The 21,648-nt window shown below is 40.4% G+C and overlaps 1 protein-coding gene across 1 annotated transcript in view; it reads right to left on the bottom strand.

Moving 5' to 3' along the window:
* CFAP61 (cilia and flagella associated protein 61) overlaps positions 1 to 19,712 on the bottom strand; it is a 215,418-nt gene extending 195,706 nt beyond the window's left edge. The window contains exons 1-6 of the mRNA XM_077812071.1: positions 19,570 to 19,712; positions 17,431 to 17,581; positions 13,206 to 13,282; positions 12,212 to 12,279; positions 11,722 to 11,848; positions 2,629 to 2,761 (exon numbers count right to left, since the gene is read on the bottom strand). Coding sequence (XP_077668197.1) covers positions 2,629 to 2,761; positions 11,722 to 11,848; positions 12,212 to 12,279; positions 13,206 to 13,282; positions 17,431 to 17,581; positions 19,570 to 19,712 — 699 coding nt within the window. The remainder of the gene's footprint in view (positions 1 to 2,628; positions 2,762 to 11,721; positions 11,849 to 12,211; positions 12,280 to 13,205; positions 13,283 to 17,430; positions 17,582 to 19,569) is intronic.
* Positions 19,713 to 21,648: the final 1,936 nt, after the last annotated feature.

Here is a 21,648-nt window from a genome sequence, read left to right as displayed (position 1 = left end):
CACTAGTGTAAAAATTTCTTTGTGCTCTTAAATGGAAGAAAATACTTTATTTCCCTGTGACATGGTTTAATTCAGGGACAGAAAGCACAGTAATTATAAGCACTAGATAATTTCAAGTTCAAGACATATCAAGCAACAAATGCCTTAATAACTGCACAGGCAGATATGACAGCGATAAGGACCTTGCATTGATGAAATAGCATGTGACATTGGTTTAATGCACGGAATTGGAGCTTTCCTGGAAGTTACAATAGTAAACAAGAAACAGACACTGACAATAAGAATCATCACTGATTTTTCACTAAAATAAGGCAGGTAGAAGATAACTTAATTTTTAGTATTATATGCAACCTACTGATAAAACATATAACCACTATATGTATTTTTTCCTCCTATACTTAATAAAATCTTGTGATAAAAGGCTGAATTTGTCCAGCTGTCTTATCAAGCCATCAACATTTCAATAAAAATAAAAAAAAAGTTTATTTTTTTCCCCAAACAACAAGTGATTGTTTGCTTGTCTTGTTTGCGTAACTGAACAAAAGATGGGTCTCTGCAGTTGTCTGGCTGCTGTGTAATTTTAGGCCCAAGGCTCAGCAGAGGCTGATTAACCAATCCATCTACCATATGTGCAAAAAGAGGTTGCCAGCTTCATTCTCTGCAGGGAAAATTGGCATCTATCTTGGTTCATATGGAGGTATCTTTCCAATCTGCAGCAGCATTGGTGAGTCTATACTATGAAGACCTGAAGCACGTTTTGCAGGTTTCATATTGAGCCATAAATGTATGATAGAAATATATTATTTATAAGATTATAAAATAACTGTTTGTAATGTGTTATTACACTAATGGCTTATTGTTTACCGCTTGGTTTCAAACTGCAGTGATTACATTTTAAGGATTTTTTTTTTTTAACTGTTTTGCTCAAGGAAGCAGATTTCTGGAGTTAAAGTAGGTTATAGCTCCTATCTGCCTACAATACTTCATAGAATTACAAAGTATGGCAATTACATATTGTAAAATAGAATGTTCTTTTAGAAATGCATGCCTCTGAGACAATGTAAAATACCAAGGTTTTTAAAATCTCTTTCATGCTGGCCACTCTCATTTCTCTTTTAATTAAGAAACTAATTCCTGATTTTTGGAGATAGCATACATTTTTCTGCATTGATCAGGAGATGGAAACAAACTACAATATTCACTCATCTTGTCCATCTCTAGCATCTCTAATTCTACCTTTTGGAGATATTTTTGACTATGTATCCTTGGTTACCAGTCATCACATGCAGTATTAATGTTGCTAGTGGATGTAATTTGGTTATTTATAAAGCAAAGTGTCTAAAATAACAATAACTGATTTAAGATCACCTCTTTCAATTATCTCAGAAAAAGCTACCAAATTATAGCTTCATTTATATTACGATAAGAAACAAAATATACAAACGAATCACACTGGGTTAGACGGTGGCATTTAGCCACAGTCCTCCATTGGAGGCATAGCTTCAGAAGCGTACAGGCTGCCCCAGGGGGAGCATCGAAAGGCAGTGCCTGCCTGCGCATTCCAGTTGTGCTAGGGTGAATACAAACTGCTACAGCCCTTTAAAGGGTTTAAACATATTGCTCACGTTTCAGAGTGGTAGCCGTGTTAGTCTGTATCAGCAAAAAGAACGAGGAGTACTTGTGGCACCTTAGAGACTAACAAATTTATTTGACCATAAGCTTTCCTGGGCTAAAACCCACTTCATTGGATGCATCACTGTATGCATCACCGATCACGGTATGTCCAGCCAACTCTGCTGGCCTCTGCATAGGAGGGGCAGAACCATGACTCCCTGTCCCTTTTCAGTGAGTTGTTCCTGGTGGAAACATCGCAGCAGTAATCTCTACGCTTCCTTGACCAGAGGGGCTGCTATTCTGGTTAGCTCTTTTACTAGCTACACAAGGGCAGGGACAGGGATGCTCCTGACTGCCTCCCACAGAAGAGCTGCCCAAGGTCGAGCTCTCAGTCAAGAGTAAATTAATACATTTCCATTCTTTTCTGAAAAAAGTTCTCAGGTGACATACAATTATGATTTTGTTGTCACTTAAGGCCCAAGTCTGCAAAGGGGTGAGCACTTGCTGTGAGCAGCCTCAAAGCGTAATGAGGTCACCATGAGTTAAAGTCATATGGATCCTCACAGACAATCAGAATCCCACAGAAATGGGCCCTTAATTTGCTTATTCTCAGTTTCCTCATCTGTAGAATGGGTGACCCTGTCATCCTCTTAAGAATATTGTGAGGTACAAATGAGATTTGTAAAGTAACTGGGGATCTTCTGATGGAAAGGCATTTTAGAAATGCCAAGTATTGTTACTATTTATTACTGATTCACTTGTCATGTTCCATCCTTAAAGGAGATACCCACTGCAAAGGGGCAATCATTTTCCTGAAAGAACTGAAAGCTTACTAAGAAAAGGGCTGAATTTCTCAAGTGTCAAATGGCCATCAAAATTATGATTTTTGCTTTCTAAGGCATAGTTAGTCCTACTTAATTCATTTTTATTCAAGAAGCCAGTGTACCAGCTGTTACCAAATACAGCATAATGAATGTTAAGGATACCCAAGCCTACTGCATGTCAAGGATCTACCTCACAAACAACAGCATGGTTTTTTTCATCCTGAGCTTCTATCAGCTCTGCAAGGAAGTATTCTCCATAGGTTTCTCTCAGAATTTCATTCTGATGCATGAAGATAGGCATGAGATCATCATGGTCTTCCACCCTGTAAAACAGAATCAATGATGTCTTAAAACTTTCTAATTCTAGAATACTGATCCTTCACTCCCTAATTTGTTTTTCAGAGTGTAGACAAATGATAACTTCTATACAAAGTCAACTATTTATTTGATTTCAATTACACGGTCATTTTTAGAATGTTGTAAAACAAACATGACTGATCGTTTCAGTGTATATTGTTAAATATTTTTTAAAACTCTTTATTAATTTACTCTGATGCACTACAGAGAATGAAAGAACAGATGTCTTCCTGGGCATACCAGAGGTAACTGAAAAGGGAAATTTGGATAGCTGTTATTTCTTACAACACTGACACTCTTTACAACACTTTAAACAAGAGATCTTATGAATGCAGCTGAAGCTGTGACTGTAAACATCGACTACCTCTTTCCTTACTGGAGGTGTGGCCCCTGCTGAAGCAGAAACCAAGGATCCATAAGGAAACCTAACCCCAGGCATCTTCAAACAGCCAGGCCTAGTTATACACCTCTGTGAACTTCCCAGACCCACTATTCCAGTATTGGCAATATAGTGGACTCTTTGCTGTGATATTTCCACTGGCAGATGCAAATGGCGCCTCTGATAACAGGATAAGTTACTGCAGGCCAAAAATAATGTATACTACACAAATTCCACACTGCTGTTAAAAAGGGGCTGCCATTCACTCTGAGATGGGGAATGAACATATTGAATAACCCTCTTCGCTGTAGTGCATCCAATGGCATTTACCACAAACTCTCTGTGATTTTGCTATGCAACAGAGGGGAGTATACTGACCCATGACAGTAACATAGGAATTAAACAAATACTGTTCACAAACCAGTAGCCTTGTCAGGTTCATCATCATGTACTTGTCAGTGGTCCATAACTACTACCATGACAAAATATAAACAAAAAATGGGAGAATGATTGAGGTAGGAGGATGCTTACTTACCTGAAGATAAGAAATAAAAACTTGTCATAGAATCATAGAATATCAGGGTTGGAAGGGACCTCAGGAGGTCATCTAGTCCAACCCCCTGCTCAAAGCAGGACCAATCCCCAATTTTTACCCCAGATCCCTAAATGGCACCCTCAAGGATTGAACTCACAACCCTGGGTTTAGCAGGCCAATGCTCAAACCACTGAGCTATCCCTCCTCATTTTAATATTCTGCTGTATTGCTGGCAGTGATTGCTAATTTACAAAGCAAGCCTACATACTCAAACAGTTCATCTAAAATCCCCAGGTGCAAAAAAACAACAACACAGGGCTGTCAAAAATCTACATTCAATTGGCCAGATCCTCAGCCAGTGGAAATCTCTTAAAGGAGCCATACCAAAGATGGTGCAAACATGGGCAGGGAGGAGCTCCCTGTGCCTTTACTATCCCCCCAGCACACCTGTGCAGAATCTGCCGTAACTGTGTGCTTTTGTGTGAAAGAGACCATTAAATTATATAATTTCACTCAAAAGAATTAAATGTGCTTACTCGCTAGTTGGTGTTCTGTGACTTGGTGAGCTAGCGTGAGCAATGGGGGCATTTCCTCACCTCTGGTGTCAGTCAGCAAATGACCAATCAAAAGGGAGATTTAGCATCAAACTGTTCCCATTCCAGAAATTGCCTCTAAAACGCCCAGTAAGTTACTTCTGAACGTTAGCCTATGCTACACTCCCTTCCTCTTTTTTCTCTGTGCTCTGGTAGGGGAGCTCTGAAATGAGGTCACTTTGTTCAGATCTGCACCCACTGGCAGCCATCTGGGCAGGGGAACCACTTCATGGCTGGATGTTTCAGCACGTCAGCCCTGCAGCAAAGAACTGGAAGGAGCTCCTCGGTGGAGCTCCTTCTGTGTGGAGAGCCCGTGCTGTCTTCCATGGCTCCTGTGGCAGATGTCTGAAGATGGCACCACAGTGTGAGGCACTTGCTGCCTTCTTCATGAAGGCTGGGGAGCCTGGAGGCATAGCCTGAAAAGGTGGTCAAAATCTCCTCTCCCTTCTCTGCCTAACTCACTCCTGCCAATCAACTTTTCAACATAAATCACGTACAACTAAAGAGGGCCAGTAAAGACTTAGGCTCCAATCCTGCAACTTACTGCAAAGACAGACCCCTGAGTCCACATGGATTCCCACTGAAGTCAAAATGAGGCTCCAGCACAGGTATAATGTTGCAGTTTGCAGGATGCAGATCTTATCTACTTCTACTGTACCTTCTACATTCAACTTGCTGTCAGTGTGAAAGCTACCTCAACCTGTCTCCACTTGGCCTGACATACACTGTTGGCAGTAAAAGTCTTACAGTACTCAAAGTGTATAGATAGATTCTCATTGAAATACCTGAAGAGATTAACACACTTACTGATACTTAATGTTTTCTCATTTAAAATCCAATATTAAGCTTTTGAAATCCTAGTTCTTAATCAGAAGCACAAGACTAAAAGAGAATTTTAATGCATGTTGAATAATGTAGATAAAAAGTACAGTCAGGGAACGCAGTACCTATTGATTGTTTTATTTGCTGGTTTTTTAATGTGCCTATCACCATGGGCCTGTCACAAAATAAATATATCTAACATTAAACTATCCATAATAAACACGATAAACTGTCCCAATCCTGTACTACCCAAACCATTCAGTTCATCAATGGTCCAACAAATACATGCTTTACTAAAATGATGCATCTTGCACTATCCCCTAAGAGTCAGGAAACTCAGGCTGTGATGGACCACAAGAAGGAATAAGTTCTACAGCTAGGGACTCCCCATTGAAAACACCTCCAAATCTCCATGACTGAACTTCTATAAAATGTGCATTTGCTAATCTCTGCTGTCACAGAATGCACAGGGAGAGAGATGGTCCCTAAAGGGCCAAGAAGCAAACTCAGGCAAGCTTTAGACATTTGAGCCAACATGATGAATTGCCCTGAGAGAAGATGGGCATCAAGTGAAGTTCACTGAGCATGTGGGTGATATGTTCCCACCAACCCCCTGCACTAAAACAAGTAGGCCAGCACATTCTTCACTTGTTAAAACTTATAGGCCATCTTTAAAGGTACCTTGCAAGTATAATGCACGGCAGATAACTAGAGCATGACGACTAGCAATATCTAACAACCTCTTAGCTAACCACAGATTTTAAAAAGTAGAATGAACCACTATTGCTACCTTGAAATCTAAAAGGAGCTGGAGATCCAAAAGTACCCCAAGACTGTTAACATTTTTGGCAAAGAGTGGTCACACTACACCCACAGGTGGTGCAGTCATAATCTTTATCACACTGTCATCATGTCAACCTGTCAAGTATTATACAGATATGAAGTAATAAAGGGCTGGGGCGGATACAATTAGGCCTGTCTGTTGGTTCAATTCAGATAATAAAAACAAAACTAGGACATGTATTGCCATCTGGAAGCAATGTAAGTGATTATTTCGTTGCAAGGTCTCTAGTGACCTCTAGTGGTCAACTATCAACACATTTCTTATAAATTGTTCATCGAAGCACTCACACAGTGCTACAACACATTTGAAAATGTTCTGTAACTTAGTAAATTAATTACTCAGAAAACTTTTTATAAGGCTAGGGCCATGTAACTTCCAAATCCCTCAGAAGATTAATGGTCTTAAATCTCTTAGTTGTTAGTTCAGCAACTTCCTTCATTACTTGGGGCCAATCCTTTTATTAAACAGCCTTTGAAAACCACCAGAAAATATCATTACATGCTGTACTTCTAGCAATTGAAAAGTCAGAGATTACAAGGATTGCCTGATATACTATAGTAGCTTCCCTTTTCCTCAAGTTTTTGTTTCTTTTATAAACAGAGGTCACAAAACAGGATCAGTGCTCAAAATTGGCACCATCCTGCAATTAAAAAAATAACTTCTTTTTTTCAAAATGATTTAGAAAATAAAAATAAAAATATCAATACATGAATCAATGCAATATTTTCCATTATAAAAGCCTTAGTTAATTTACACTTCTTTCTTGTTTATTACGTATTGTTTTGTTTTTAGTCCATTAATTATTACATAACATTTATATTGTGGTAGCTCCCAGAAGTCAGCTGGGTCAGGGCCCTAATTTGCTAAGTGTTGTATAATAAAACCAGTCTTAAGTCTATTTTCTTTCTTCTTTTCTCCAGGAAGGGCAGCTGCACATGTGTATTTCTTGCAATTGTTGAGAGCCCTCTACACTGGCGATTTTCACAATCAACCGCTCATTTAAAACGCAGAGTGTTTAACTGTGTCAGTTTTACAGCGAGTGGCTGTTTCTGGTATGAAAATCCAATAGAAGAAAGGTGGGAAGCTAGGTATTTGTTAGTTTTTTGTCTCCTTTATTGTGTTTTAATTTAACGCATCCATTTCTCCATTTCCACTATGTCCTAAAACTCTAATGAATCAAAATATTAACAAAAGCTTTTTCCAATCCCTGGCTAATAAGAGCCATAGTGCTACTAAAAAATCTTGAAGAATTATGCTCACTGAAGGCCATGATATTAATTGTGAGACCTAAAAGGATTATTACTGGTCCCTTAAAACAGACCACATACAGTTGTTGACCCAATCTGACTAGTAATCTCACCCCAATAATATTCTACCTGTGAGCAATCCCACTAAATATGAGTAAAGCTTCCAATATTTCCACAACCTCATCACCATTAGTTACCAGTTGCTTTATAATTTTTGTTAAGCTTTTCTGGAATAAGGTGCCATTGAAACAATATCTAAAAATAATTTTCCTTTAGAACAGTACATACTTGATAAGCTTTTTTCTGAAGATCATACTGATAACCATTCTTCAATGGCTATTTTTCTGTTAACTCCTTTCTCCAACTTTTCAGGAAACCAACATAACATCCTTTATGTTCCTATTGATCAAGTATGTAAAATGAAACCCTTAGTACCAAGTTTTACTGCAGCCAGTGATTAAAAAACAAATAAATATAGGCCCTGATTCCCACTTAGACCACTCTGGCAGTTTAAAGAGGCCTTAAAGTGGATGTAAATGTTTCAAAAGTTCTGTTTATTAATTTTTATGACAAATACTGTGTCTGAATTTGTAAATATTGGTAGAATGGTATAACTGAACATAGGGTTTAAGTGTGGCTTAAGTGGTGCATAGATGATATGTGCTGACCTCATGTACAGGACTGAATTTGACCCTTAGAGAAGACTACCCTTCTCCCCATCATCAATGATTCCTTTTATTCTTACATTGTTCCTTCTTTTATAATTCTCTGTACCATTAGTTTTAAAGATCCCACCGTGTCCCTCTCTCTCTATTTGCTTGATTCTGGTGGGCATATTCAGTGTCTCCTCTGCAGTCTCTACTACACTGGATTCAGTAGTGCTGACCTTCTCATCCAGGTCTGCCAAGTGGGGTTTTTTGGGGGGAGGCGGGGTTGTTTTGTTAATATCTAGTAGTTTGGAGTGAATATCAGCAATGCCTGCCTTGATCTCTCTTAGTAACTCATTCGTATCCATTTTTGTAGCAGGAAGGGTGGGTGCCTGCATGCCATCTTGTCTCCATCAGTGAGTCAAGACAAATACACCCAAGCAGTCAGACTATTGTTTCATTCTGCATATAGGTTTAGAGATCTCGTTCCTTTTCTGCTAGTAGTGACTGGATTCTTTCACATGACTTTTAAGTTTGGATGACAATCTTGGGGACCCTATACAGGTGGATTCTGCAGCTGCCCACTCCAAACTGGGAGCACAAACTACCATCAGTGACAAAAATTTCCCACCCAACATTCCACCTCCATCCCTTACTGCAGTTTTTGGATAGGTGGAATCCTAATTTGAATGGGCTTATATAAGCAAGAAGGAACTATGGGTAAACATAATACACTATAAATTGTGACTCTAGTTATTCACCTGATTAAACCTCTACCTAAAATGACTCCATTAGTACAGCAGACCCTGGCTAAAACTAATAATCTACACACTTCATAATTCACACTCAGAAATGGTGGTCTCTCCGTTCTTCTCAGGGAAGATTTCATGGCTGGAATCCTCTAGTGGGGTCTATTACTGTGTCTTCATTACTTTAACTGAATTTATATAGTGTGTTTACTATGAAATTTCAAATAATCAAAACTAGACTTTCTGTTCAATTCAATCAGATTGTACTGTAATTTAAACTTGCTGTTTTATTGTGCCAACCAGTGAAAGGTAGAAAGTGATAAGAACCACAATTTTTTTCAGTTAAACTCAAGAGTTAAACCTATATATTTACCACTATGACATTTCATTATACTGCTGCCACTGGCCCTTTTAAAGCAGTGCAATACTGAAATTACACTCTCCCTCCTAAAACGTGAGTTTGCCTCAGATCACATGTCAGGATTTTGGGCCCTGATCCCACAAGCCTGTAGCATGATGAGATCATTTTGGCATGCATGCAAATCTCCACTGAAGTCAGTGGGGCTCCCCGTGAGTGCAACAGCCTCCCCACATGCTACGTGTTGCAGAATGGGAACCACAATGTTTACCTCTACAAACCACCCCCTTCCTTCTTTATTTTATAAGAGGCAATGGCTTTTCACTCATATGGATACTATTCTACTGTCTTCCCAGATTGAAACAAACAAAACACCACTGTAAAGGCAGATTTGTGATCTATTGTACACAGCTGTAAAGTACAGAGAAGTACAAACAATGATAATTAGATCAAATGGCAAAGTACAGGCAAGGGACTTCAATATGAAAGCTCATTGGTTTGTGTTCTAGGATGCTACAGCTTTATTTCCCATTTTAAAGGTCAGATAAAGAATAACTTCAATATACAGGGGTTAAGCAAAGGATCAATTTACAGCATATTTTTTCCTGTGGGTAAGGGGGAGAGGGAACAGAGATTACTCTAATCTCATATCATTGACCCAGAACGTGTTGCTAGGCAGGTGGCTGGGGACTGCGTCAAAACCCTTTCATGGATAAGTCTCTAAAGAGTTTCCACTGAATGTCACTACGGGTGCTAGTGATGTATAAATGCAAATACAGAGGAAAAGGGAAAGGAAAAGCATCAGTAGTAAACATAATTTAGCTTACTTGAAGAATCCACGACAAACTATACTAAACTATGAATTTTACAGGACAAGTAGTTACATTATTTAAAAGGAGTAAACCGTTTGTTGGTTAGTTTTCTACCCTGCTTTTCATTAAAGTGAACCATTCCATTATTACCCTATATGTATTACAAAAATTCAGGCAAGATGGTATCCCCTCAGTATAATACTGGAATGGCTTTCTTAACATTTTCAATCATGTCAAAAATGTTATTTCCCAAACTGCATTGTTTGACAGCCCCAAAGGTAAAAATGTACTTCAGATTAATAAAAGACAAACATAATGGACAGAATCAAGGGGCATGGATACCTTTCAAGGCCCAGGAGTGAGTTTACCTTGCACTATTACTTCAACACTAAGATCCCTGCACTACTAATCAATAGTGTGTGTGGAGTACAAAATATAAAAAAAGACAGAATGTGGACTCAGAGAAACTCGAAACAGTCTACACACCAATGCTGGCATGTTGAAATATGTGTTAAATGGTTTTGCATTTGGGGCTCTGCTGTGGTGGATGCTCTTTGGAGAAAAGTGTAGGTTTCAGACCTGTAAAGAACATCCTAGAGCAGCAATTCACAGTACGTAAACACACAGAATGATTAAAGAAACATATTCCTCCAACTTGCTAGTTAAAATAAACTTATTTTTTTCTTTAAAAAAGGAAATGCAATGGAATACCTTTTCTGAGAGGAGAAAACACGTGCAGGTATTTTGTGAATAACACCTCTTGGTTATAAGGACCTAGACTACAGAACAACCGTACTGAAAATGTTATAGAGAATAATAAAACGGAGAGCAAAGAACTAGGGATGAATTTTGTAGGGATATCCTTGACCACCTAAGGCTTCAGTGTGACAGAAACTCTACACTTCCAATGAGCTGGAGGACTGAGAAGCAGACAGCCACACAGCTGGATTCTGGGCTATTTAATTATTTAACTATTTGTGGTTATTAATTATTATTATTATACTAGTGCCTCAAAGCCCAAACCAAGTTCTGGGCTCCACTGTGGAAGGTACTGTACAAACACATAGTAAGATAGAGTTCCTGCTCCAAACTGATTACAATCTAAATAAATAAGACAGACAAAGGGTGGGAGAAAAGTAGGATTATTCTCCCTGTTTTCTTCTTGCACCCCCTCAGCAGCATGGAGGAGGCCTGCCCAGGCAGACAGTGAGTAGATATTGCTAAGGGGTTCCCCAGTGGGTTTGTACACAGAGTAAATTCACAAGTGCCAAACAATGTTTAGGAAGGCAGGTATTAGCATGTTTGAAGGATTGTTTGGCCTAAGGCCTCCTTACTCAGTTTTATTATGCAAATGCAATTCCTTTACAGCAAAATCTACTTAGCCAGACTTTGCCCAGTTGGTCAGAATTTGGCCTAATAAGAGAAAACAGGAACTACACAGCAAGATACTCCAAGAGGCAATGTGGAAGTTACAAAAGTTCTGTAGCCAGTAAAATATGTAGCAACATGACATGGGGAAATAAACAAATGCATAGAAGAAACATCAAAATCTGGAAACTATATTACTGCTATAAAACACTCAGTTTAATCATATGGAAATAAGGCCACCTATCTACAAAAAATACAACTAGTCTTGTGACAAATTAGAATAAAAGTAATTATGCAGTTTTGTCGTATATGTGTCGGTCCTAAGATATTAGAGGGAGAAGATGGGGTGAGGTAGTATCCTGGTGCAGTAAAAGTATTACCTCACCCATCTTGTCTCTTTAATAAAAGTAGCTGTCATGAGTCAACATTGGGTCATCAAGAAAATTGGAAAATGGGAGGAGGAGACATTTAGGTGATTTAATGAAAACTACACTTTCTCGATTCGTAGTCATAGGAGTCCTTCAATTGATCCAGACAAACTCATACAGACAAAGCAGACGAAGGCATATTACCTTGCTTTGCGAATGTACAGCTGGGGACAATGTTGGTCCCTGTGGCACACAAACAAAGTAAAGTCCACATCAACTATCGAACTTGGAACACTCATCATCCGCTCAAAAAAAGTTCCTAAGCCTGGGCCTAAGAATGACAAAAACAAGTTAAAAACTATCAAGGAATTTCACCAAGAAATTTTTTAACCCATTAGAAGAACTGTTGGAGCAAAATATGGTTTCAAATTTAGGCCATGATACTGCACTATGATCTACTGCCATGGCAAATCAGGACCATACACTGTTAGCCTTTTTATGTAATGTTAAGCAATATAGCTGAGATTATGCTATTTGAAGTATAAAATGGTATGGTAGGATTGGTTCTTCCACAGGTCTATAGGACAATCACTTCCGTTAATATGCTGAAAACCACACAATTGTATTAATCATAATGATACTTAAGACTACAGTGGTTGTTTAATGATTAAAATAATATTAAATAAACTCTTACCTAAATCCACATGACTTGGTACAAAAAGAAGAATAAAGTGCACTTCTGGTACTGCATTAAAAACTGTCCTGGACAAACAATATAACTTTATTTAGTCTCAGTAACTACACATCAAATTTAGCAGCAAATCTCTTAATGAAAGAAACTTTGCTCTCCAGTGCCTATATCTTCCCTCATAAATGCACATGGCTAAAAAATAAAATGTGATTTCTCAAAAAAGATTATATGAAAATTATTAAGGCCTTTTCACTGTTTTTTCAACCCCATTTCTCTCTTTAATCTCCTAATCCTTTGATTTCATATAGCTTTCTTTTTATATCAGTTCCCCAGTGGTGAAAAATTAAAGATGGCAGATCTCTGCTGGCAGATATTTGACCCGGCATCTGGATGAGCTGGCTTTTACAGTTACTCTGTAAAACTGTAAAACTGACAGCAACAGCACCAAATGCAATTTACTCTGTTTATGTAGGGATGCTGTGCGCTGAACCACATTAATTTAAGCAGCACTTTCTTGTTTGTGATTTGAGCTAGCACTCTGCTGTATTGTATTATTTCTGCTGCATAGTCTGTACCTAACAAACATTTCAAAGAATAACCTGCAGACAATGATTTTTCAGAAATAGCCACAGCTTTTAGGCTTCCTGCACAACTGTGCACCATGAACCTTCTCCCTCCACTCAAAAAAATCAATTTGTCCCAATCACTGCATGATATTTATGTCAAGAATAATAGCAAAAGATATAGCAAGAGATTACACTGTTAGGAAAATATGTTCAGAACTGTAAGAGTCTAGCTTTGAAATCTAGAATGTATATCAGGCTACACACAGTTGTGTCATGTCGTGTCACATACTGAAATTAAGAAATTCAGTTAATTTTTTTTAATATTTACCGTTAAGCTTTTTTTGTTACATGACCATCTTTTAATTCTACAGATGAGAGTTAGCAGGAAACTGTACATGCTTCCCTATGCATCAATTTACACATCAACTCACCTAATGATTTCTTGGGCACATCCAACCGCATATTCATCGTTTGCCACAAAAAGATGCATAAACAGTGTATTCAGAGGCTATAGTAAAAAGAAACGAATGAATTAAATAAAATAAGATAATGCATGTAGTGTTTTTTTTAATTAATTAAAATATTAATTTACAAATTTAATTGCCGATCCTGTCAGTACATACTTATGTGAGTAACTCGACACACATAAGTAGCTTCATTGACTAAATGGGACTAACTGCATGGGTAAATTTACTCATGTGTATAAGTGTTTGCAGGAGCGGGGTCTTAATGATTGGATTTGTGTCTCTCTCTATGCAGTAAATTAACCAAAAAAAAAAACGAGAAAACTTGACTTACACTCAAGTTTAATATTACAGTTATAAATTTTAAGCACCAGAGCTACATTTTTAATTTAACAAAACTTGATTGAAAAAAGTTTGTAATTTCTTTATACTAAGAGCAAATGCCATCCACAGCCTCAGAAACAACTCTGACATCATAATCAAAAAGGCTGACAAAGGAGGTGCTGTTGTCATCATGAATAGGTCGGAACATGAACAAGAGGCTGCTCGGCAGCTCTCCAACACCACTTTCTACAAGCCATTACCTTCTGATCCCACTGAGGGTTACCAAAAGAAACTACAGCATTTGCTCAAGAAACTCCCTGAAAAAGCACAAGAACAAATCCGCACAGACACACCCCTGGAACCCCGACCTGGGATATTCTATCTGCTACCCAAGATCCATAAACCTGGAAATCCCGGGCGCCCCATCATCTCAGGCATTGGCACCCTGACAGCAGGATTGTCTGGCTATGTAGACTCCCTCCTCAGGCCCTACACTACCAGCACTACCAGCTATCTTCGAGACACCACTGACTTCCTGAGGAAACTACAATCCATCGGTGATCTTCCTGATAACATCATCCTGGCCACTATGGATGTAGAAGCCCTCTACACCAACATTCCACACAAAGATGGACTACAAGCCGTCAGGAACACTATCCCCGATAATGTCACGGCTAACCTGGGTAGCTGAACTTTGTGACTTTGTCCTTACCCATAACTATTTCACATTTGAGGACAATGTATACCTTCAAATCAGCGGCACTGCTACGGGTACCCGCATGGCCCCACCGTATGCCAACATTTTTATGGCTGACTTAGAACAACGCTTCCTCAGCTCTTGTCCCCTAATGCCCCTACTCTACTTGCGCTACATTGATGACATCTTCATCATCTGGATCCATGGAAAAGAAGCCCTTGAGGAATTCCACCATGATTTCAACAATTTCCATCCCACCATCAACCTCAGCCTGGACCAGTCCACACAAGAGATCCACTTCCTGGACACTACGGTGCTAATAAGTGATGGTCACATAAACACCACCCTATACTGGAAACCTACTGACCACTATTCCTACCTACATGCCTCCAGCTTTCACGCAGACCACATCACACGATCCATTGTCTACAGCCAAGCTCTACGATACAACCGCATTTGCTCCTACCCCTCAGACAGAGACAAATGCCTACAAGATTTCTATCAAGCATTCTTACAACTACAATACCCACCTGCTGAAGTGAAGAAACAAATTGACAGAGCCAGAAGAGGACCCCGAAGTCACCTACTACAGAACAGGCCCAACAAAGAAAATAACAGAACGCCACTAGCCGTCATCTTCAGCCCCCAACTAAAACCTCTCCAATGCATCATCAAGGATCTACAACCTATCCTGAAGGACGACCCATCGCTCTCCCAAATCTTGGGAGACAGGCCAGTCCTTGCCTACAGACAGCCCCCCAGCCTGAAGCAAATACTCATCAGCAACCACACACCACACAACAGAACCACTAACCCAGGAACCTATCCTTGCAACAAAGCCCGTTGCCAACTGTGTCTACATATTTATTCAGGGGACACCATCATAGGGCCTAATCACATCAGCCACACTATCAGAGGCTCATTCATCTGCACATCTACCAATGTGATATATGCCATCATGTGCCAGCAATGCCCCTCTGCCATGTACATTGATCAAACTGGACAGTCTCTACGTAAAAGAATAAATGGACACAAATCAGATGTCAAGAATTATAACATTCATAAACCAGTCGGAGAACACTTGAATCTCTCTGGTCACTCGATTTCTCACCTAAAAGTGGCTATTCTTCAACAAAAAGACTTCAGAAACAGACTCCAACGAGAAACTGCTGAATTGGAATTAATTTGCAAATTGGATACAATTAACTTAGGCTTGAATAGAGACTGGGAGTGGTCGAGTCATTACACAAAGTAAAACTATTTCCCCTTGTTTATTCCCCGCCCTCTCCCCCCCCAACACTGTTCCTCAGACGTTCTTGTTAACTGCTGGAAATGGCCCACCTTGATTATCACTACAAAGGGTTTTCTCCCCCCCACCCATCCCACTCTCCTGCTAGTAATAGCTCATCTTAAGTGATCACTCTCCTTACAGTGTGCATGATAAACACCCATTTTTTCATGTTCTGTGTGTATATAAATCTCCTCACTGTATTTTCCACTGAATGCATCCGATGAAGTGAGCTGTAGCTCATGAAAGCTTATGCTCAAATAAATTTGTTAGTTTCTAAGGTGCCACAAGTACTCCTTTTCTTTTTGCGAATACAGACTAACACGGCTGCTATTCTGAAACATTTCTAAAACAGTTATTCTGTAAAATGAGTACCAAAAACAATGCTACCATATGAAGATGTACGAATTGCCTGAATAATTCACATGTTGCTTGGCTATTCTTTACGTAATGCAGCCATCCCAAATTCATGCCAATCAAACCTTTACACTATATCAACATATATTATCTAGATGCATGTTTACCTCTCCATCTAAAGTAGGGTCAGTCTAAAGATTCATATTTGGCATATAGAGCTCTGCAGAGCTAACCTCACAAATGTCAACCAGAGGAGTACTCCTGAAGTGGAGAGGAAAACTACAATTCGCTCAGGAGTGTTGTCCTTTCATCCTTATTTCTGGATCAGGACCATAAAGCACTTTTTAAATGACATATCCTCAATTTCAAAAAATCCTCTTTTTAAAAATATACGGGTTCTTCTGTTTTTTGCCCATGTTCAGAAAGGACTTCAGGGCAGGCATGGGAGCAATAACATCACACATGCTCAAGCTTTCTCTTTTCCACCTTTTCTCTGGACACACTTCTGCCAGCTGTCTCTTCAGGTTCAGTTACAGCTTTGTTGATGATAATATTGGTAAGCACCCCATGCACAGCCTGGGGAAAAGCATGCACCATCAACAATACAGTGGGATCAACTATATTCAAAATACTGTCAAGTGTACAAAGAAAAACTGAAAAAACATAGTATTTTTCCCTTTAGCGTCTTCAGTTATAATAACATTAAGAGTTTCTTTTAATAACAGTATACACTACAATTTCAGATGGCAATACTGGAGTTGATAGTTTCTTTAAAACAGTTGCCTAACATCCCTAGTGGATAACATTATTGCAAGGCAGTTTGCCTATCACTTGGATAATTTCACTGTTGCCAATCCCAGATGTTCAAAAATCATGAGACTGGCTTAACAATAATAAATTTTGGTTTGTCTATTTGCCTTCTGGGGTTTGAGCCTTTAGAATTCAAATTTTTCAGCTTTTCTCCACAACCAAAAAGGACTAGAAATTTCCTTTTCTGAAAAAAGGAAAGTAGAGATTCTCGCATAATGATTTGACTCCAGGAACTAGGGCTTTCAGAAAAATGCCAAACATAGTGAGACTCTCAATAAAATTCTAAGAGCTGGCAATACCGTAAAAACGTACAGTGCTCTAGAATGAGATGTAATGTTATAAAATCTAATATGTTATAATTTTCTAGTGTTGAGAATGTTTAGGACCCCAAGTGATGTGTCTTCAGTGAGTCAGAACATTTGTGTAGAAAAACCCATTAGCCAACTTAGTCAAACAACAAAGAAATCACTTGGAATGGAAAACAAAACAAAAATCTCCAGTAAAAGGAATACCATTTTCTACACTGATCTTCCCAAATCCCAGGGAATAGCAATACATGTAACAAGGGCAATACATCTCTTAACATCTGTTGCAATTTAATTGTTTTCCCCCCATATTATACCAAAAATTGAACACATACAGTATTCAAAAGGAACAAAATTAAACCAAGTTGATGTCCCTCAAGTGAAAACACATCTGAAAAAATAATTACTTACTGTGCACTTTTTGTCACTGTAGTTTTCATGTAAGAATGATTCCCAATCAGCTTGATCAACAATATTCCAATTTGGATAGTCCAGAAATGCAGCATGGGCAATAACCTCATTCTTCTTATTGCTGAGTGTCACGGCAAGGTTAGCTTTTTCTCTGTGGAAACAATTTTGATTTGCAAAGGTTAAAGAAATGACAAAAAGAAGATTCAGAAAGTGATTTTACATTTCTTAGTCTTCAAGTTAACAACTGTTCAACAGCATCAAAAGGGAACCAGAGGATAGGGTTGCCGATACGCACTATACAAACACTTCCTGCCAGTAAATCCATCTTCTCTGTGGGACCAACAGAGTTTAACAATCACATTTTCAAAATTGGCCACTGATCTGGGGTCCTCTGATTTTAGACGCCCAACTTCACAGCATCACAGAAATGTAAGGCTGGAAGTGACCTGAAGAGGTCATGTAGTCCATCCGCCCAGGCTGAGGCAGGATTAAGTATACCTAGAGCATACATTTGAGACATATTGGACCCAGTTTTCCAGAGGTACAACTGCAACTCCCACTGACTTCAGCTGGAGCTGTGGGTACTTGCCACTTCTGAAAATCAAGCCCAAGAGATCTTAAGCTGGGCACAGAAACCGAGTCACCCAAAATCAGTGGCCACTTTTGAAAATATGGACCATAAAGCTGTCTCTGATTTATTACTGGGTATTTACTGACTACTCTGTTAGCCTACACATGACACAACTAGTATGTTACCCATCACTCAGGGAACAAAGGGGACAGCACCTTCTGATTCTGTGAACCTTGGATCCTCTTGCTGTAAGGCTGGAGGTGCTGGTAACTTGATGTAAGTGAGAAAGCTGTTTAGACAAAGATTGTAGCTTTTTAAAGTTAAGAATTGGACATCAGAAAGTGTGTTTTATTTTGTTTTGTTTGTAACCACAACTACTGTACCTCGTTTACTCTTGCTTAGTATCACACAGTGGCACCGGAATGGGGGGGGAGGGCCAGGGCCCTCCCACTTTTTGGCAGGGGCCCAACCTCCGCTCCTCTTCTTCCCCCTGAGGCCCTGTACCCCCAACCAGGCTGGCACGGCAGCTGGAGCCAAGCCGGGTCCTAGGCAGCTGTGGGGAGTCATGCCATGGACCTTCTACCTGCCCGGGTTAGGGGGACCCAAGAGCAGCCCCCAGCCCATGTCCCTGCCTCATCGGCCCCGCACCCAGGGCAGAAGGGTCCGTGGCTCCCCACAGCTGTCCCCATGTGGCTCTTACCAGGACCTGGCTCCGGCTGGGGGGCCACAGCCCAGCCATGGTAAGAGCCGCGAGTGCAACTGTGGGGATCCACACTGTGGACCCTCCACCTGCCCTGGGCGGGGGCCAGCGGAGCAGGAACACAGGCCGGGGGCTGCTCTCGACCCCGACCCCACCCCAGGCAACTGAAGAATCTGTGGCTCCCGGCCGGCTCCGACTTGGGACAGGGCCTTGGGCAGAAGACTAGAGGTAGGGGGCCCTGGCCCCTGGCCCCCCAACTTTTGGGTAGGCTCTGCCACCATTGGTATCACTTAAATCTATATTCTTTATTAAGAAACATATTCTTAGTTTTACTATGAATTATCTCAGTGCTGTTATACTGAAATAAAGTGAGAATAACAGGATATTGAGAGGTTTCAGAGTAGCAGCTGTGTTAGTCTGTATTCGCAAAAAGAAAAGGAGTACTTGTGGCACCTTAGAGACTAACAAATTTATTTGAGCATAAGCTTTCATGAGCTATAGCTCACTTCGTCGGATGCTGCATCCGATGAAGTGAGCTATAGCTCATGAAAGCTTATGCTCAAATAAATTTGTTAGTCTCTAAGGTGCCACAAGTACTCCTTTTCTTTTTGCGGATACTGAGAGAGACCTCCTTGGGGAACTTGAGAACTGGGGTTCACTGATTGTTACCTGCAAGACAAGGTTAAGACTGGCAGAGTTGCAAGGCATTTGCTGATGAGAAGGACAGACAGGTGTGGCAGGGATCTGATACACAATCTAAGTTCCAGCAAAGCTCTCTCTTGCAGAGGCAGAGAGTTAACACAGTGGCTTATGATTCTGGGTACCTTGAGAAGAATGTCATGTATGTTCTTAAAATGTTGCTACTTACAAAAGATAGACGACATTAATCCTTCCAAAAGTTTTTTCAGTAAAATATCTGATGAGACTGATAATACCAGAAACATCATGTGATTCCGTTCTTCTGGCATTGACCACTTCTGTACGTCCTCTTGCAGAAGTTATTGCAGTCATTTTATACACTGTAGCAAAAACAAAGAAAACACTAATGTTATCTAATGAGACTGGCTTCTGCAGTGATTTCAGCCTTGAAGTTAGTATTTCTAGATGAGATTTTCAAAGGAAGGAAGGGAGTTAGGCAGTTAAATCCTAATGAAAATCAATGGGATCTGAGTGCCTAACTCCCCCAGGCTCCTCTGAAAACCACAGTCTCAAATTGGATGTAGTATAATGGTTACCACCTAAAATATTACTGAACAGTGAGGGAATGTTTTTAATGGCCTACAACTGCATGAAATGGTTTCACATTTAGTTGTAGACATTTCTATAATGCTCATCATCATAGTATCTGATGGTTTCAAACTATTTGTCCAAAAGCCAAGTTTTTAAATCAATAAGATTATTTATACTTCAGGAGGAGTGGAAGGCTTTTCTGAATAGCCCTAACCCTGGATGCAAATAAAAATCTATTTTGCAGTGCCATGTGCAGTGTGTTTGTAGTGTCCTCATAACCCATGTTGTCCTTTGTATACCTAACAGTTTCATAATAGATAATGTGATATGAATTCAGTCCAACTGTGATTAACCAACAAAAACTTAGTTACTTTTCAATTCTGTTGCCACCTAACATTAAAGTTTAAATGTATATATACCAAATAATGTCACAATTTAAAATAAAAAGCCTAAGCATTAAAGTATGAAAATGAACAGTTCAAATACCATCACAGTTTATACAATAACTCACATACAAGATTATATGTAAAATATAACACTGCCCATTCAAAAAAAAAAAAAAAAACTTCACTATGCTCCCAATCCCCACCCAGACTCTAGCTGTAAACTAGAACAGTGGTTTTCAAACTTTTTTCTAGTGACCCAGTTGAAGAAAACTGTCGATGCCCGCGACCCAACGGAGCTGGGGATGAGGGGTTTGGGGTGTGGGAGGGGCTCAGGGGTGGGGCAGAAGGTTGGGGTGCGGGGGTGAGGGTTGCACAGTGGAGTGCAGGCTCTGGGGTTGATCAGGGGATGAGGGATTTGGGGTGGGCTCAGGGCTGGGGCAGGGGGTTCGAGTGCGGGAAGGGGTCAGGGCTCTGGGCTGGGGGTGCAGGCTCTGGGGTGAGGCCAGGGATGAGGCATTTGGGTGCAGGAAGGGGCACCAGGTTTGGGGGGATCAGGGCTGGCCCAGGGGATTGGGACACGGGGTTAGGGCACGGGGTTACCTCGGGCAGCTTCCAGTCAGCAGTGCAGTGGGGGTGCTAAGGCAGGCTTCCTGCCTGTCCTGGCACCGCGGACCACGCTGTGCCCCGAAAGCAGCCAGCAGCAGGTCCGGCTCCTAGGCAGAGGCACGCAAGCCTGGTTGGTGGTGCTGAGCCGCCGCGACCCACCAGAGCCGCCGCGACGCAGTGCCTTACATTCCATGACCCAGTACTGGGTCATGACTCACAGTTTGAAAAACACTGGACTAGAAAAACTTTTATACTCATCCACCCTACATCATATATATTTCCAATATCAGTTGCAACCCCAGGCAAACCACCACCAGGGTTGCAAACCACCACCATCCCAAGTATGGCCCACATCATCTCAGAACATCTACCAGCACACCTGTGTAATGTGTGCCAGAGACACCAACATCTCATATCTTCCCTTTATAGAATAGAGATGTGAGCCCACCCCAACTTCCGATTATGGTCAAGAGACCAAACCGTATAGTATCATAGGTTCCAGTCCTGCAAGTTTATATTTGCGGATCTCTGTGCTCGCACTGAGACCAGTTTGTTTGAATGGGATTATATTGATGTGGTTCTCTGAGCAGAATTGAGCCTTACTGCCTGTATACATTCCAGAATCAACATCTTCCCATCCGCCAGTCCAGTATTGGGCAAAAGACCCCATCCATTGTCCCTACAGGAACTGGGAATCTCACTTTACCCTCCACATCCACCATCCT

Source organism: Eretmochelys imbricata, chromosome 3, assembly GCF_965152235.1.
Source record: "Eretmochelys imbricata isolate rEreImb1 chromosome 3, rEreImb1.hap1, whole genome shotgun sequence".
NCBI classification, from domain to species: domain Eukaryota; kingdom Metazoa; phylum Chordata; order Testudines; family Cheloniidae; genus Eretmochelys; species Eretmochelys imbricata.
The sequence above is the reverse complement of the archived record's forward strand: the minus strand, read 5'-3'. Positions and strand labels throughout refer to the sequence as shown.